This window comes from Triturus cristatus, chromosome 6, assembly GCF_964204655.1.
Source record: "Triturus cristatus chromosome 6, aTriCri1.1, whole genome shotgun sequence".
Classification (NCBI taxonomy): Eukaryota; Metazoa; Chordata; class Amphibia; order Caudata; family Salamandridae; genus Triturus; species Triturus cristatus.
In genome coordinates, this window is record NC_140589.1 from 1,908,074,281 (window position 1) to 1,908,094,283 (window position 20,003).

At 41.0% G+C, this 20,003-nt stretch overlaps 1 protein-coding gene across 3 annotated transcripts in view; it reads right to left on the minus strand.

Annotated features, from left to right (window-relative positions):
* Positions 1 to 209: 209 nt before the first annotated feature.
* LOC146822411 (uncharacterized) overlaps positions 210 to 20,003 on the minus strand; it is a 233,276-nt gene continuing 213,482 nt past the window's right edge. For all 3 annotated transcript variants that reach the window (XM_085613500.1, XM_085613501.1, XM_085613499.1), the window contains one exon: positions 210 to 3,474. In XM_085613500.1, coding sequence (XP_085469626.1) covers positions 2,318 to 3,474 — 1,157 coding nt within the window. In that variant the 3' untranslated portion in view covers positions 210 to 2,317. The remainder of the gene's footprint in view (positions 3,475 to 20,003) is intronic.

The following is a 20,003-nucleotide window of genomic DNA, read 5'->3' on the forward strand; positions in this document are numbered from 1 at the left end:
AAAGAGCCCTCATGTATTACATTGACAGAACAAAACCCTTCCGCAAGACACAGCAATCCTTTGCATCTTTTTTCAAACCACACAAGGGCAGTGCTCTCTCTAAAGTGGGAACAGCACAGTGGTTGGTCAAATGGATCCCGACCTGTTACGCCAAAGGTAAAATAAACCTTGTATTTCCCGCCCAGACCCCACCCTACCCTACTTGCAAAAAGGGGGCCTAAACAGCTTTCTTATGTAACATCTGTATGCCTGAAATCTGCAAGGCAGCTATCGGTTCTACTCCTCACACTTCCACCAAGTATTATTGTGTGGATGTCCAAGCACCCCAACAAGCCAACATTGGCCAGGTTGTACGACGTACACTTTTCCAGTCCTCTGTCACATCTTCCGGCTTGCCACTGCTTAGGGAAGAACTGCTTTACAGTCTGTGCAAGGAAAATGTTACTTATCCTGAAAGCATCGGTTTGTGGCGTGTAATGCTGTAAATTTACATGCACCATCCCTCCTCCCTGGAAGCCTTTGGTTGTGGCAGATGCCTTTCTTCATTCTTCACATGCTCATCTTCTTCTGTAGCTCCATGTTCCAATTAAATCCTCACCTGCTGTGCGGAAAAAGGATCTCACAAAAGAGCCGATGTGCATTACCAGCAATAGGTGGGTTACACATGTCCAAGCCCAACACTGGATGGCAGGTGAGAATGAACAGCATGTTAATCTACACGCTACATGCCACAAACAGATGCTTAAAGGGTAAGTAACATTTTCCTTTTCTATCTCATTATGCCTGGGAAGATTCATGGTAAATTCATTGTGTACTTTACCCCAAAGTTATTCCCTCATTTTTAAACATTTGCATGGACAGATAATATTTCTGATTTCCTCAGTCTATTATGTTACTTCAGACGAATGAGAGTGATAACTTTGCACACCTAACATTTTCCTTCATATGTTTTCTATATAGTGTTTGACTGCAAGGCGATGCTCCTGCGTCACCCCAGATTAGGAACACCTTGAAAAAAAAAGACTGGGTAAAGTGAAATAGGAAGTTCCCTGACTATGAGACTTGTCTACTCCCTTTGTGTGCCTCACCTTTGTGTGCAGTGATTCACAATTTTTAATTTCTACTAACATAATAACTAAGCATACTACGCAATCCATTTGATGTGGGTTTCCCATACTCTCCATTGACATTGTTTATGTTTCCACTGCAGAGTAATTCTCCAGTGTTGATAAAACTGCAAGTACTTTACATTTATTTTTGTGTTCCTAACATAACCTAATGACTTTTGTGCACATCGATACCACAGCACGAACTGAGTAGGGATCTTGATGTCCTGAAGAATGTAGTCGACCCACAGGGGCATTTAACAGGGGCCAAAACAAGTAGACACAAACCTATGGATGTCAGGGTGATTCGTGCCCTGCGACCATCCATATTGTTACATTTTTTTATCCTGACATAGAAACCCACAAATAAATAAAATGGGAATGGGTATCCTTTACAAATAGTTTTAAAAGTTTTAGGACCGTTGATCCAGATTCCTAAATATTATCTTGGGCTCTTTAGGGACAATCGAGCTCCACCCTTGCTTAGAAAATATAAACAAAGGGTGTTGAAGCATGCCTGGTGAGGAAGCGTGCCACGGCAAGTGGGTGAGGCATTGCGTCAACTGAGCGGGGCCCTTGGTAGTAGATAGGAACACGTTCTATGCTGAACATCAGTCCTTGAGTATAATGTCTTATTGGCAGGGAGGCAGACTGATGTTGAGTACCCCTCTCCTCTCCGTGATTAAATAGCTTCTACATGCACAGCCATATGCGGCAGTGTTCAGCAAACATTGACCCACTGCTCAATAAACAAAGTCAAATGCTTGTAGAAGAGGCAAGGTATAGAAAGAAAGGCTGATCAGTACAGTACTCCCTATGGTCCATTGATTCCTTAGTCAGAGTGCCTCCGACCAAATGGGCAATGAAGCAGGTGATCTCTTCCTTTACATTCCGAGTCAAGAACAAATACAACTTAAACTCAGTATCTGTGGCCAGAGGGCGCCCTCAGCAGGCATCTCAACACCTGGACAGTACTTTTGTCTGTAGGCAGCATCAGGTAAAACATGTGCAAGGCTTTCTCCAGGTCTGTGGGTGAGTCCTTCACGGGCCAGTGGACCTCCCCTTAGGATATCACAATCATAACGTGCCTTTTAGTATGTGATATACCAGCGTCTACTGTTCGTGGCGAGACATGTGACATTTCTAGGTGTTGTGTGTAGCTAGGTGTACAAGCAGCAGCTTCCGGTTGTTGAAACACTTCTTGCATTGTATCACTTGTCGGGTTTATCCCCTGTGTGTTTCCGGCTGTGTCTGAGCAGGGTGGAGCTGGTCCGAAAGGATTTCTCACACACGTTGCACTGGTAGGGTCTCTCTCCAGAGTGAATTCTTTGGTGTTGGGTGAGAGAGGAGTTGTGTCCAAAAGTCTTGTCACATACTGTGCACTTGAACGGACGCTCACCTGTGTGTGTTCTCAAGTGCTGGAGCAGTTTGGAGTTGTTGGTAAAAGTCTTCTCACACTCAGCGCAGTTATACTTCTGCTTTCTATCGCACCTGTGCATCTGTTGATGCTTGATAAGACTGGACCTCTCACTGAAGAACCTGGCGCACTGAGGGCATCGGAAAGGCTTCTCCCCTGTGTGCGTCTTCTGGTGTCTCCGCTGGTTGGAGAAGTTGCTGAAGCTCTTTGGGCAGATGGGGCAGGTGTATGGCCGCTCTCCAGTGTGTGTACGTTGATGCTTCTGTAAGTTCCTGTGGTTAATGAAGCACTTCTCACAATCAGTGCACTTGAAGGGACGCTCCCCCGAGTGCACCCTCAAGTGATTAACCAGCGTGGACTTCAGTGTGAAAGTCTTCTCGCACTCAGTGCATTTAAACAGCTTCTCCTCCCGGTGTGTGGTGAGATGATACACAAGAGTGGAGCTCAGCCGGAAGCTCTTCTCACACTGCGTGCACTTGTATGGTCTCTCACCCGTGTGAAGCCGAATGTGCTGGATTAGGGAGGACTTGTGCAGAAAGTTCCTTTCACATTCAGTGCACTCATAGGGCCTCTCCCCTGTGTGGATACGTTGGTGACGCAGGAGATTTGAATTTTTGCTGAATGTCTTCTCGCACTCCTGGCACTTGTACAGGGATTCAGCTCCATAAGCCCCCTGGTCTCTGCCAGATTGTGCCTGTGACGGAAAGAGGTCTACGTATGCTGACCAGTCCACTGGGTCATCTTGTGACTGCTCGGTCTCTGGATTGAAGAGCTTTATTGCGGTTCCGTTGTCAATGAGAGGGAATGACTGCTCAGAAGAGCCTGTATGGCTTCTCTCTCCAGGATCACTGGTGTGCTTAGATCCTGGACCCTGCTCTGTCTGCATCTTATCCAACAGTAGGTCTTCGGCTGTCTTCATATCCTTGGCTTCCATCTCGGCACCACTATTTGCTGGGAGCAAAAAACAGATTCTAGTTACCATTAATGAACTATCGACCTCAGACAGGTTTCAGTCGGGCATTGTCCACATCATTAGACCACCAACCTACAATAAGCACCATGGCTGTAATTGCCGACATCAGCAAGAGTGCTTGGTGAGGTAAACTGGCCTTCACTTGCATCGCTGGTTGCCACAACGCAAACCTCATTAGACAGTGCAACAAACAAGGCACAGCTCCACTAAGAAAAGTACAGAAACAAGCACTGGCAAACGTCAGTAGGGCTACATCCTCAATTACTTCACACAGTGAGCTGTGTCAGGAGCTACCTCTCACTCCTGTATGTCACAAATGTGGTACTGTAAGTTCGAAAAGAGCTCCACCTCGCCCCCATACTTGTGAATACTTCATACTATAATTTCTGTCGGGAGCACCTCTCACTCCATACTTAAACTCCTTCATACTGTAATCTTGGGACCTCACTATCAAGTACTTGATACTGTAGTCTCTGAAGGAGCACCCTCCTACCTCATTCTTTTATAACTTCATATTGTAATATGTGTCAGGAGTTCAGTCCCAATCTATACCTCAGTTACTTTATGCTCCGTTTCACTCCACACCTCAATTACTTCATAGAGCACTCTGTCAGTAGCGCCCTCAACGATATCTCAATTACTTCATATTGTAATCTGTATCCGGAATTCTCTCTCACTCCGTACCTCACAGATGTAATACCATCAGCTCTGAACAGGATCCCTTCCGCCCCCAAAACTCAATTACTTCTCACTATAATCTGTATCAGGAGCCTCCTCTCAGCCACACCTCAACCACTTCATAGAGTAATCTTTGTTAGGAGCACCCTCTCAACTCATCCCTCAACGGCATGATACTGTATTCACTGTAGAGAGATAGCTGTTGTCAACATACATTATTGGCAGATGTTGTAATGTGTCCTTTCACTCATGTACCACCAGTACCTGATAACTGTAATCTCTGACTGTGCAGTTACCGATACAGTAATCCCAGAATGGGCAGTTACTAATACTGTAATCCCTGAATGCGCAGTTATTATTACTGTAATCTCTGAATGTGCAGTTAGTAATAATGTAATCGCTGAATGAGGAGTTACTGATACTGTAATTCCTGAATGTGCAGTTACTGATACTGTAATCCCTGAATGTACAGCTACTGATACTGTAATCTCGGGATGTGCAGTTACTAATACAGTAATGCCTGAATGTGCAGTTACTAATACTGCAATCTCTGAATGTGCAGTTACTGTAATCTCTGAATGTGCAGTTACCAATAATGTAATCTCTGAATGTGAAGTTACTGATACTGTAATCTCTGAATGTGCAGTTACTAATATTGTAATCTCTGAATGTGCAGTTACTATAATCTCTGAATGTGCAGTTACTCATACTGTAATCTCTGAATGTGCAGTTAGAGATACTGTAATCACTGAATGCGCAGTTACTGAAATCTCTGAATGTGCAGTTAGCGATACTGTAATCTCTGAATGTGCAGTTCACAATACTGTTATCTCTGAATGTGCAGTTACTGCAATCTCTGAATGTGCAGCTACTGATACTGTAATCTCTGAATATGCAGTTACCGATACTGTAATCCCTGAATGTGCAGTTACTGATACTGTAATCCCTGAATGCGCAGTTACTGATACTGTAATCTCTAAATCTAAATCCGGTATTTGTAAAGTGCAAACTACTCACCCTAAGAGTCTCAAAGTGCTGGGGCCAATGGATAGATTAAGCGAGCTATTGCCTAGAGTCACATGGTGCTGAGCTGAGCTGCCGCTGGCCCCGGGGATCGAACCGTGAGCCCATTGCTCTGGAGTCAGACGCCCTGGCTGCTGCGCCACATCTCTCCCTGTAATCTCTGTGTAGGAGAGTAGGATCTGCTTTATACAGTTACCCCCACTTTTTGCTGCTGTTTCACCATTTTCGACTTTGTCTGGCTGGGATCCTTCTATTCAGGACCCAAGCCTAGCTGCTTTCTCTTATAAACTGATTGCATATACTTTAGGTACACTCCAGATTGGATTCTGGGGTGCCCTTATAAGTCCCTAGTATATGGTATACTATATACCCAGGGCATAGGTACCGAAGAGGCCTCCCAGGGGCTGCAGCATGTATTATTCCACCCCTGAGAGGCCACTCAAATTGACACCACAGGTCTGCTACTGCAACCTGTGTAAGGTGGTGCATGCACCCCTTACTTAGATATAGGTTCACTATATCTACCGTATCACTGTAAATCTATACCCATCAGTCACCCCTATGGCAGGCCTTATCAATCCTGAAGGCAGAGTGCTGGGTTTTATGTAAGAGGGTGCCCATGCATGAGCTGGGCCCCTCCGCAGCCTTCGGAATCTATTCTCCGGGGTTGTTCTGTGATGCAGCCATACCATATACTCTTAAGTGCATTATAACCTCACGGCAAATGCTAACTTTAAAACGGCTGTACAGAAACATGTCGTGTTTGGTGTCAAACACCCTGGAATCATACCTCCCCGCCAGTAACTGGCAGGGGAGGTATGATTCCACCCTCTTAGAGGGAGAAATATGACAGCACCTGTACACCCGGTACCAGCTTTCCTGATCCTGGCATCACAAGATGGATGCTGCCAGACACGAGTCTACCCTCCTGCAGCTGGATGAAACTCCAGCAGGGGAGGCTGGACAATAGGTTTCCTGTCACAGGGAGGTGTAACCACATCCCAGACTGGCTTTAGTGTATTGGGGCTGGGTGGGTGCACTCTAAGAGTGCATTGAAGTGTGCACTGGGGGCACATTTGGTTTCCCTGTGCATAGTCCAGCTTAAACCGGTTGCAGGGGCTATCAGCCCCTGCTCTGGCGCGAAAATGGACAAAGTACATAGGTGTAGCCACCCCTCTGTCCTGACCCTCCTAAAGGTGGGTCCCCAGAGTTTGTCCCACCCTTTCCTTGGGTATAAAGTAGGGACCCCTGGCTACAGGACTTTAGATTTACCTGAACGAAACTCTGCTACAGAAACTAAGTACTTCGACGATCTACACTGCGCTAGATGACTGAAGAATCTCCCTTGGAGTAAAGTAGGTACTCCCCTGCTAAGCAGACACCAAAGACTCATCTGACCGGTTTGCAACTCCGAAGCTCCTGAGGACTCCGAAGACTTTCGCAACACAGGAGGTGGGTTTCCAAGCATCCCCAAGGTCGACTAGTGTGCTCAGCAAACCTGGGACCCGTATCCCTCGTGGGGACCATGCAACCCGAACCCCTGGCACCGTGTCCATTTGCAGAAGCATCTGCTTTCCGGCGACCCCTGAAGCTGTGCTTTGGGCTACTTGTAGTCCAGACCCCGAGCAGTGATTCCTCCGAAGATTACCAGCCTGCACTCCACGAGTGTTCCGTGGGCTGGTGTTTTGTGATTCCTCTCGAGGTCTCTTCGCGATCCCTGGTCCGTTGACCTGTGGGTCCCTGAGAAGGGAACTTTAACTTTCAATGAGCTTTCCTGGGCTGGTGTTTTGTGATTCGTCTCGAGGTCTCTTTGCGATCCCTTGTCCGTTGACCTGTGGGTCCCTGAGAAGGGAACTTTAACTTTCAATGAGCTTTCCTGGTTGCTCCAGACGTGCTCTGACTCTCCATCGCTTGGTGAGTCCCCACGACCTTGCTGGTCCTCACCGAAGCATCTTTTCTCTGACCATGTGGGTCGCAGTTGCCAAGGCTTGTTGGTGTTCAATCCGGACACTGACCCCCCAGCACTCAACAGCCTTCATGGGACAGCTCACATGCGGACTTTGGTTGTTGTCGACATCTCCTGGTCCCCGGGGCTGCAGAGTCAAGCTTCACTTCTTCTCACCTGAAACACCCGACATCGGTGGGCATTCGTCTACTGAGCACCTGGTCACAGGCAAGTGACCCAGACTCTGTCCCCTCTGCTTTCAGGCTCTTCTCAGCTCCGATCCAGGCTTGGATCACACCAGACACTTTTCCTCTTCACGGCAGCAGCACTTTGCAGCATCTCGCCATTAAAAACTACGAAGATCCCCGACACCATTTGACACCTATGCACCCGGTTTCCCTGGGTTAGGTAACACAAGTACTCTGGTGCTCACATGGGTGCTGGCCTTAGAACCTTCTATGTCTGAAAGAGTTTGCTCAAAGCCCTCTCCTAAGAGTCCTCAATCTTTAAAATTACAACCGTGACTCTCCCATAGGATTGTACGGAGCTCGCGGCTGTGTTCTCACACTGCACGCGTCCCCCGTGGGTCCCATGTATCACTGCCTTGGGTGGTTCCTTGGGGTCCTAGCGATTCTACTTGCTCTAGGCTCTGTGTCTAGTCAGGTCGTGGTTGTTATACCACTGTCTTAGTTTATGGTTTGGTCTCCCCCTGGGGTCCACCGTGTATTGTGCTATTTACTGTCGTTCTAGTACTGTAATATTGTGTTCCTTGTTCTCCAATCTCATAAAGAGGTTAGTAGAGAGTGTTTAGTAATAAACACATATATTTTTTATAGACCTTGTGTGGTTCTCCTTTCATTTGGTCATTCAGGAGGTTATAGGCTGGTAGAATAAGCTGCTTTAAATTCCTTCGAGATTTAGCCTGAAGGCTGCTCTCCATAGCTACCACTAGGATAGCTTTCAATAAAGGTTGTCTTTACCTAATCATCAATAAGGGTTGTTTGGACTGGTACAAGGTGCCCACTGTAATCAGTGGTCAGCAAATACCAGGCCAACTTCTCACACTCTCCATGTGCAGTTACTGATACTGTAATGTCTGAACGTGCAGTTACCGATACTGAAATTCCTGAATGTGCAGTTACTGATACTGTAATCTCTGAATAAACAGTTACTGATACTGTAATCTCTGAATGTGCAGTTACTGTAATCTCTGAATGTGCAGTTGCTAATACTGTAATCTCTGAATGTGCAGTTGCTAATGCTGTAATTTCTGAATTTGCAGTTAGCTATACTGTAATCTCAGAATGTGCAGTTACTGGTACTGTAATCCCTGAATGTGCAGTTCCCGATACTGTAATCTCTGAATAAGCAGTTAATGATACTGTAGTCTCTGAAAGTGCAGTTACCGATACTGTAATCTCCAAATGTGCAGTTACTGTAATCTCTGAACGTGCAGTTACTGTAATCTCTGAATGTGCAGTTACCGATACTGTAATCTCTGAATGTTCAGTTACTGTAATTTCTGAATGTGCAGTTACTGTAATCTAGAATGTGCAGTTACTAATACTGTAATCTCTGAATGTGTAGTTACTGATAGTGTATTCTCTGAATGTGCAGTTACCAATACTGTAATCTCTGAATGTGCAGTTACTAATACTGTAATCTCTGAATGTGCAGTTACTGATAGTGTATTCTCTGAATGTGCAGTTACTAATACTGTAATCTCTGAATGTGCAGTTACTGTAGTCTCTGAATGTGCACTTACTGATACTGTAATCTCTGAATGTGCAGTTACCGATACTGTAATCTCTGAATGTGCAGTTACTGCAATCTCTAAATGCGCTGTTACCGATACTGTTATCTCTGAATGTGCAGTTACTAATACTGAAATCTCTGACTGTGCAGTTGCTGTAATCTCTGAATGTGCAGTTACTGTATTCTCTGAATGTGGAGTTACTAATACTGTAATCTCTAAATGTGCAGTTACTGTAATCTCTGAATGTGCATTTATTAGCACTGTAATCTCTGAATGTGCAGTTACTGTAATCTCTGAATTTGCAGTTAGCGATACTGTAATCTCTGAATGACTAGTTACTGATACTGTATTCTCAGAACGTGCAGTTACTGTAATCTCTGAATGCAAAATTACTGTGATCTCTTAATATGCAGTTAGTGATACTGCAATCTCTGACTGTGCAGTTACCGATACTGTAATCTCTCAATGTGCAGTTACTAATACTGTAATCTCTGAATGTGCAGTTACTGTAATATCTGAACGTGCAGTTACCGATACTGTAATTTCTGAATGTGCACTTACTGCAATCTCTGAATGTGCACTTACTGATACTGTAATCTCTGAATGCGCAGTTACTGTTATCTCTGAATGTGCAGTTACTGTAATTTCTGAATGTGCAGTTACTGATACTGTAATCTCTGAATGTGCAGTTACTGCAATCTCTGAACGTGCATTTACTAATACTGTAATCTCTGACTGTGCAGTTGCTGTATTCTCTGAATGTGCAGTTACTAATACTGTAATCTCTAAATGTGCAGTTACTGTAATCTCTGAATTTGCAGTTAGCGATACTGTAATCTCTGAAAGTGTAGTTACTGATACTGTAATCTCAGAATGTGCAGATACTGTAATCTCAGAATGTGCAGTTACTGTAATCTCTGAATGTAAAGTTACTGTAATCTCTTAATGTGCAGTTAGTGATACTGCAATCTCTGAATGTGCAGTTACCGATACTGTAATCTCTCAATGTGCAGTTACTAATACTGTAATCTCTGAATGTGCAGTTACTGTAATATCTGAACGTGCAGTTACCGATACTGTAATCTCTGAATGTGCACTTACTGCAATCTCTGAATGTGCAGTTACTGTAATATCTGAACGTGCAGTTACCGATACTGTAATCTCTGAATGTGCACTTACTGCAATCTCTGAATGTGCACTTACTGATACTGTTATCTCTGAATGTGCAGTTACTGTAATCTCTGAAAGTGTAGTTACTGATACTGTAATCTCAGAATGTGCAGTTACTGTAATCTCTGAATGTAAAGTTACTGTAATCTCTTAATGTGCAGTTAGTGATACTGCAATCTCTGAATGTGCAGTTACCGATACTGTAATCTCTCAATGTGCAGTTACTAATACTGTAATCTCTGAATGTGCAGTTACTGTAATATCTGAACGTGCAGTTACCGATACTGTAATCTCTGAATGTGCACTTACTGCAATCTCTGAATGTGCACTCACTGATACTGTAATCTCTGAATGCGCAGTTACCGTTATCTCTGAATGTGCAGTTACTGTAATTTCTGAATGTGCAGTTACTGATACTGTAATCTCTGAATGTGCAGTTACTGCAATCTCTGAACGTGCATCTACTAATACTGTAATCTCTGACTGTGCAGTTGCTGTATTCTCTGAGTGTGCAGTTACTAATACTGTAATCTCTTAAATGTGCAGTTACTGTAATCTCTGAATTTGCAGTTAGCGATACTGTAATCTCTGAAAGTGTAGTTACTGATACTGTAATCTCAGAATGTGCAGATACTGTAATCTCAGAATGTGCAGTTACTGTAATCTCTGAATGTAAAGTTACTGCAATCTCTTAATGTGCAGTTAGTGATACTGCAATCTCTGAATGTGCAGTTACCGATACTGTAATCTCTCAATGTGCAGTTTCTAATACTGTAATCTCTGAATGTGCAGTTACTGTAATTTCTGAATGTGAAGTTAGCGATACTGTAGTCTCTGAATGTGCAGTTACTGATACTGTAATCTCTGAATGTGCGCTTACTGCAATCTCTGAATGTGCAGTTACTGATACTGTAATCTCTGAATGTGCAGTTACTGATATTGTAATCTCTGCATGTGCAGTTACTGTTCTCTGAATGTGCAGTTACTGCAATCTCTGAATGTGCAGTTACTGATAATGTAATCTCTGAATGTGCAGTTACAGATACTGTAATCTCTGAATGTGCAGTTACTGTAATCTCTGAATGTGAAATTACTGATAATGTAATTTCTGAATGTGCAGTTACTAATACTGTAATCTCTCAATGTGCAGTTACTGTAATCTCTGAATGTGCAGTTACTGATACTGTAATCTCTCAATGTGCAGTTACTAATACTGTAATCTCTGAATGTGCAGTTACTGTAATCTCTAAATGTGCAGTTACTGTAATCTCTAAATGTGCAGTTACTGGTACTGTAATCTCTGAATGTGCAGTTACTAATACTGTAATCTCTGAATGTGCAGTTACTGTAATCTCTAAATGTGCAGTTACTGTTATCTCTGAATGTGCAGTTACTGGTACTGTAATCTCTGAATGTGCAGTTCCCGATACTGTAATCTCTGAATGTGCAGTTAGCGAGACTGTAATCTCTGAATGTGCAGTTACTGCAATCTCTTAATGTGCACTTACTGATACTGTAAACTCTGAATGTGCAGTTACCGATACTGTAATCTCTGAATCGGCAGTTACTGCAATCTCTGAATGTGCACTTACTGAAACTGTGATCTCTGAATGTGCAGTTAGTTATACTGTAATCCCTGAATGTGCAGTTCCCGATACTGTAATCTCTGAATAAGCAGTTAATGATACTGTAGTCTCTGAAAGTGCAGTTACCGATACTGTAATCTCCAAATGTGCAGTTACTGTAATCTCTGAATGCACAGTTACTGTAATCTAGAATGTGCAGTTACTAATACTGCAATCTCTGAATGGGCAGTTACTGTAATCTCTGAATGTGCAGTTACTGATAGTGTATTCTCTGAATGGGCAGTTACTAATACTGCAATCTCTGAATGTGCAGTTACCGATACTGTAATCTCTGAATGTGCAGTTACTGCAATCTCTAAATGTGCTGTTACTGATAATGTAATCTCTGAATGTGCAGTTACTGTATTCTCTGAATGTGGAGTTACTAATACTGTAATCTCTAAATGTGCAGTTACTGTAATCTCTGAATGTGCATTTATTAGCACTGTAATCTCTGAATGTGCAGTTACTGTAATCTCTGAATTTGCAGTTAGCGATACTGTAATCTCTGAATGACTAGTTACTGATACTGTATTCTCAGAACGTGCAGTTACTGTAATCTCTGAATGCAAAATTACTGTGATCTCTTAATATGCAGTTAGTGATACTGCAATCTCTGACTGTGCAGTTACCGATACTGTAATCTCTCAATGTGCAGTTACTAATACTGTAATCTCTGAATGTGCAGTTACTGTAATATCTGAACGTGCAGTTACCGATACTGTAATTTCTGAATGTGCACTTACTGCAATCTCTGAATGTGCACTTACTGATACTGTAATCTCTGAATGCGCAGTTACTGTTATCTCTGAATGTGCAGTTATTGTAATTTCTGAATGTGCAGTTACTTATACTGTAATCTCTGAATGTGCAGTTACTGCAATCTCTGAACGTGCATTTACTAATACTGTAATCTCTGACTGTGCAGTTGCTGTATTCTCTGAATGTGCAGTTACTAATACTGTAATCTCTAAATGTGCAGTTACTGTAATCTCTGAATTTGCAGTTAGCGATACTGTAATCTCTGAAAGTGTAGTTACTGATACTGTAATCTCAGAATGTGCAGATACTGTAATCTCAGAATGTGCAGTTACTGTAATCTCTGAATGTGCACTTACTGCAATCTCTGAATGTGCACTCACTGATACTGTAATCTCTGAATGCGCAGTTACTGTTATCTCTGAATGTGCAGTTACTGTAATTTCTGAATGTGCAGTTACTGATACTGTAATCTCTGAATGTGCAGTTACTGCAATCTCTGAACGTGCATCTACTAATACTGTAATCTCTGACTGTGCAGTTGCTGTATTCTCTGAGTGTGCAGTTACTAATACTGTAATCTCTTAAATGTGCAGTTACTGTAATCTCTGAATTTGCAGTTAGCGATACTGTAATCTCTGAAAGTGTAGTTACTGATACTGTAATCTCAGAATGTGCAGATACTGTAATCTCAGAATGTGCAGTTACTGTAATCTCTGAATGTAAAGTTACTGCAATCTCTTAATGTGCAGTTAGTGATACTGCAATCTCTGAATGTGCAGTTACCGATACTGTAATCTCTCAATGTGCAGTTTCTAATACTGTAATCTCTGAATGTGCAGTTACTGTAATTTCTGAATGTGAAGTTAGCGATACTGTAGTCTCTGAATGTGCAGTTACTGATACTGTAATCTCTGAATGTGCACTTACTGCAATCTCTGAATGTGCAGTTACTGATACTGTAATCTCTGAATGTGCAGTTACTGATATTGTAATCTCTGCATGTGCAGTTACTGTTCTCTGAATGTGCAGTTACTGTTATCTCTGAATGTGCAGTTACTGATACTCTAATCTCTAAATGTGCAGTTACTGCAATCTCTGAATGTGCAGTAACTGATACTCTAATCTCTAAATGTGCAGTTACTGCAATCTCTGAATGTGCAGTTACTGATAATGTAATCTCTGAATGTGCCGTTACTGTAATCTCTGAATGTGCAGTTACAGATACTGTAATCTCTGAATGTGCAGTTACTGTAATCTCTGAATGTGAAATTACTGATAATGTAATTTCTGAATGTGCAGTTACTAATACTGTAATCTCTCAATGTGCAGTTACTGTAATCTCTGAATGTGCAGTTACTGATACTGTAATCTCTCAATGTGCAGTTACTAATACTGTAATCTCTGAATGTGAAGTTACTGTAATCTCTAAATGTGCAGTTACTGTAATCTCTGAATGTGCAGTTACTGGTACTGTAATCTCTGAATGTGCAGTTACTAATACTGTAATCTCTGAATGTGCAGTTACTGTAATCTCTAAATGTGCAGTTACTGTTATCTCTGAATGTGCAGTTACTGGTACTGTAATCTCTGAATGTGCAGTTCCCGATACTGTAATCTCTGAATGTGCAGTTAGCGAGACTGTAATCTCTGAATGTGCAGTTACTGCAATCTCTTAATGTGCACTTACTGATACTGTAAACTCTGAATGTGCAGTTACCGATACTGTAATCTCTGAATCGGCAGTTACTGCAATCTCTGAATGTGCACTTACTGAAACTGTGATCTCTGAATGTGCAGTTAGTTATACTGTAATCCCTGAATGTGCAGTTCCCGATACTGTAATCTCTGAATAAGCAGTTAATGATACTGTAGTCTCTGAAAGTGCAGTTACCGATACTGTAATCTCCAAATGTGCAGTTACTGTAATCTCTGAATGCGCAGTTACTGTAATCTAGAATGTGCAGTTACTAATACTGCAATCTCTGAATGGGCAGTTACTGTAATCTCTGAATGTGCAGTTACTGATAGTGTATTCTCTGAATGTGCAGTTACTAATACTGCAATCTCTGAATGGGCAGTTACCAATACTGTAATCTCTGAATGTGCAGTTACTGTAGTCTCTGAATGTGCACTTACTGATACTGTAATCTCTGAATGTGCAGTTACCGATACTGTAATCTCTGAATGTGCAGTTACTGCAATCTCTAAATGTGCTGTTACTGATAATGTAATCTCTGAATGTGCAGTTACTGTATTCTCTGAATGTGGAGTTACTAATACTGTAATCTCTAAATGTGCAGTTACTGTAATCTCTGAATGTGCATTTATTAGCACTGTAATCTCTGAATGTGCAGTTACTGTAATCTCTGAATTTGCAGTTAGCGATACTGTAATCTCTGAATGACTAGTTACTGATACTGTATTCTCAGAACGTGCAGTTACTGTAATCTCTGAATGCAAAATTACTGTGATCTCTTAATATGCAGTTAGTGATACTGCAATCTCTGACTGTGCAGTTACCGATACTGTAATCTCTCAATGTGCAGTTACTAATACTGTAATCTCTGAATGTGCAGTTACTGTAATATCTGAACGTGCAGTTACCGATACTGTAATTTCTGAATGTGCACTTACTGCAATCTCTGAATGTGCACTTACTGATACTGTAATCTCTGAATGCGCAGTTACTGTTATCTCTGAATGTGCAGTTACTGTAATTTCTGAATGTGCAGTTACTGATACTGTAATCTCTGAATGTGCAGTTACTGCAATCTCTGAACGTGCATTTACTAATACTGTAATCTCTGACTGTGCAGTTGCTGTATTCTCTGAATGTGCAGTTACTAATACTGTAATCTCTAAATGTGCAGTTACTGTAATCTCTGAATTTGCATTTAGCGATACTGTAATCTCTGAAAGTGTAGTTACTGATACTGTAATCTCAGAATGTGCAGATACTGTAATCTCAGAATGTGCAGTTACTGTAATCTCTGAATGTAAAATTACTGTAATCTCTTAATATGCAGTTAGTGATACTGCAATCTCTGAATGTGCAGTTACCGATACTGTAATCTCTCAATGTGCAGTTACTAATACTGTAATCTCTGAATGTGCAGTTAGTGTAATATCTGAACGTGCAGTTACCGATACTGTAATCTCTGAATGTGCACTTACTGCAATCTCTGAATGTGCAGTTACTGTAATATCTGAACGTGCAGTTACCGATACTGTAATCTCTGAATGTGCACTTACTGCAATCTCTGAATGTGCACTTACTGATACTGTTATCTCTGAATGTGCAGTTACTGTAAACTCTGAATGTGCACTTACTGATACTGTTATCTCTGAATGTGCAGTTACTGTAATCTCTGAAAGTGTAGTTACTGATACTGTAATCTCAGAATGTGCAGTTACTGTAATCTCTGAATGTAAAGTTACTGTAATCTCTTAATGTGCAGTTAGTGATACTGCAATCTCTGAATGTGCAGTTACCGATACTGTAATCTCTCAATGTGCAGTTACTAATACTGTAATCTCTGAATGTGCAGTTACTGTAATATCTGAACGTGCAGTTACCGATACTGTAATCTCTGAATGCGCATTTACTGCAATCTCTGAATGTGCACTCACTGATACTGTAATCTCTGAATGCGCAGTTACTGTTATCTCTGAATGTGCAGTAACTGTAATTTCTGAATGTGCAGTTACTGATACTGTAATCTCTGAATGTGCAGTTACTGCAATCTCTGAACGTGCATTTACTAATACTGTAATCTCTGACTGTGCAGTTGCTGTATTCTCTGAATGTGCAGTTACTAATACTGTAATCTCTTAAATGTGCAGTTACTGTAATCTCTGAATTTGCAGTTAGCTATACTGTAATCTCTGAAAGTGTAGTTACTGATACTGTAATCTCAGAATGTGCAGATACTGTAATCTCAGAATGTGCAGTTACTGTAATCTCTGAATGTAAAATTACTGTAATCTCTTAATGTGCAGTTAGTGATACTGCAATCTCTGAATGTGCAGTTACCGATACTGTAATCTCTCAATGTGCAGTTTCTAATACTGTAATCTCTGAATGTGCAGTTACTGTAATTTCTGAATGTGAAGTTAGCGATACTGTAGTCTCTGAATGTGCAGTTACTGATACTGTAGTCTCTGAATGTGCAGTTACTGATACTGTAATCTCTGAATGTGCAGTTACTGTTATCTCTGAACGTGCAGTTACAGATACTGTAATCTCTGAATGTGCAGTTACTGTAATCTCTGAATGTGAAATTACTGATAATGTAATTTCTGAATGTGCAGTTACTAATACTGTAATCTCTTAATGTGCAGTTACTGTAATCTCTGAATCGGCAGTTACTGCAATCTCTGTATGTGCACTTACTGAAACTGTGATCTCTGAATGTGCATTTAGTTATACTGTAATCTCAGAATGTGCAGTTCCCGATACTGTAATCTCTGAATAAGCAGTTAATGATACTGTAGTCTCTGAAAGTGCAGTTACCGATACTGTAATCTCCAAATGTGCAGTTACTGTAATCTCTGAACGTGCAGTTACCGATACTGTAATCTCTGAATGTGCAGTTACTGTAATTTCTGAATGTGCAGTTACTGTAATCTAGAATGTGCAGTTACTAATACTGCAATCTCTGAATGGGCAGTTACTGTAATCTCTGAATGTGCAGTTACTGATAGTAACTGCACATTCAGAGAATACACTATCAGTAACTGCACATTCAGAGATTACAGTAACTGCCCATTCAGAGATTGCAGTATTAGTAACTGCACATTCTAGATTACAGTAACTGCACATTCAGAAATTACAGTAACTGCACATTCAGAGATTACAGTATCGGTAACTGCACGTTCAGAGATTACAGTAACTGCACATTTGGAGATTACAGTATCGGTAACTGCACTTTCAGAGACTACAGTATCATTAACTGCTTATTCAGAGATTACAGTATCGGGAACTGCACATTCTGAGATTACAGTATTAGTAACTGCACATTGAGAGATTACAGTATCGGTAACTGCAAATTCAGAGATTGCAGTATCACTAACTGCATATTAAGAGATTACAGTAACTTTACATTCAGAGATTACATTATCAGTAACAGCACATTTAGAGATTGCAGTAACTGCACATTCAGAGATTACAGTATCGGTAACTGCACATTCAGAGATTACAGTATCAGTAAGTGCACATTCAGAGACTACAGTAACTGCACATTCAGAGATTACAGTATTGGTAACTGCCCATTCAGAGATTGCAGTATTAGTAACTGCACATTCAGAGAATACACTAATACTGCAATCTCTGAATGGGCAGTTACCAATACTGTAATCTCTGAATGTGCAGTTACTGTAGTCTCTGAATGTGCACTTACTGATACTGTAATCTCTGAATGTGCAGTTACCGATACTGTAATCTCTGAATGTGCAGTTACTGCAATCTCTAAATGTGCTGTTACTGATAATGTAATCTCTGAATGTAAAGTTACTGTAATCTCTTAATATGCAGTTAGTGATACTGCAATCTCTGAATTTGCAGTTACCGATACTGTAATCTCTCAATGTGCAGTTACTAATACTGTAATCTCTGAATGTGCAGTTACTGTAATATCTGAACGTGCAGTTACTGTAATATCTGAACGTGCAGTTACCGATACTGTAATCTCTGAATGTGCACTTACTGCAATCTCTGAATGTGCACTTACTGATACTGTAATCTCTGAATGTGCAGTTACTGTTATCTCTGAATGTGCAGTTACTGTAATTTCTGAATGTGCAGTTACTGATACTGGTATCTCTGAATGTGCAGTTGCTGTATTCTCTGAATGTGCAGTTACTAATACTGTAATCTCTAAATGTGCAGTTACTGTAATCTCTGAATTTGCAGTTAGCGATACTGTAATCTCTGAAAGTGTAGTTACTGATACTGTAATCTCAGAATGTGCAGATACTGTAATCTCAGAATGTGCAGTTACTGTAATCTCTTAATGTGCAGTTAGTGATACTGCAATCTCTGAATGTGCAGTTACCGATACTGTAATCTCTCAATGTGTAGTTTCTAATACTGTTCTCTGAATGTGCAGTTACTGTAATTTCTGAATGTGAAGTTAGCGATACTGTAGTCTCTGAATGTGCAGTTACTGATACTGTAATCTCTGAATGTGCACTTACTGCAATCTCTGAATGTGCAGTTACTGATACTGTAATCTCTGAATGTGCAGTTACTGATATTGTAATCTCTGCATGTGCAGTTACTGTTATCTCTGAATGTGCAGTTACTGATACTCTAATCTCTAAATGTGCAGTTACTGCAATCTCTGAATGTGCCGTTACTGTAATCTCTGAATGTGCAGTTACAGATACTGTAATCTCTGAATGTGCAGTTACTGTAATCTCTGAATGTGAAATTACTGATAATGTAATTTCTGAATGTGCAGTTACTAATACTGTAATCTCTGAATGTGCAGTTACTGTAATCTCTGAATGTGCAGTTACTGATACTGTAATCTCTCAATGTGCAGTTACTAATACTGTAATCTCTGAATGTGCAGTTACTGTAATCTCTGAATGTGCACCTACTGAAACTGTGATCTCTGAATGTGCAGTTAGTTATACTGTAATCTCAGAATGTGCACTTACTGGTACTGTAATCCCTGAATGTGCATTTCCCGATACTGTAATCTCTGAATAAGCAGTTAATTATACTGTAGTCTCTGAAAGTGCAGTTACCGATACTGTAATCTCAAAATCTGCAGTTACTGTAATCTCTGAACGTGCAGTTACTGTAATCTCTGAACGTGCAGTTACCGATACTGTAATCTCTGAATGTTCAGTTACTGTAATTTCTGAATGTGCAGTTACTGTAATCTAGAATGTGCAGTTACTAATAATGTAATCTCTGAATGTGCAGTTACTGTAATCTCTGAATGTGCAGTTACTAATACTGCAATCTCTGAATGGGCAGTTACCAATACTGTAATCTCTGAATGTGCAGTTACTGTAGTCTCTGAATGTGCACTTACTGATACTGTAATCTCTGAATGTGCAGTTACCAATACTGTAATCTCTGAATGTGCAGTAACTGCAATCTCTAAATGTGCTGTTACCGATAATGTAATCTCTGAATGTGTAGTTACTGCAATCTCTGAATGTACAGTTACCGATACTGTTATCTCTGAATGTGCAGTTACTAATACTGAAATCTCTGACTGTGCAGTTGCTGTAATCTCTGAATGTGCAGTTACTGTATTCTCTGAATGTGGAGTTACTAATACTGTAATCTCTAATTGTGCAGTTACTGTAATCTCTGAATGTGCATTTACTAGCACTGTAATCTCTGAATGTGCAGTAACTGTAATCTCTGAATTTGCAGTTAGCGATACTGTAATCTCTGAATGTGCAGTTACTGCAATCTCTGAACGTGCATTTACTAATACTGTAATCTCTGACTGTGCAGTTGCTGTATTCTCTGAATGTGCAGTTACTAATACTGTAATCTCTTAAATGTGCAGTTACTGTAATCTC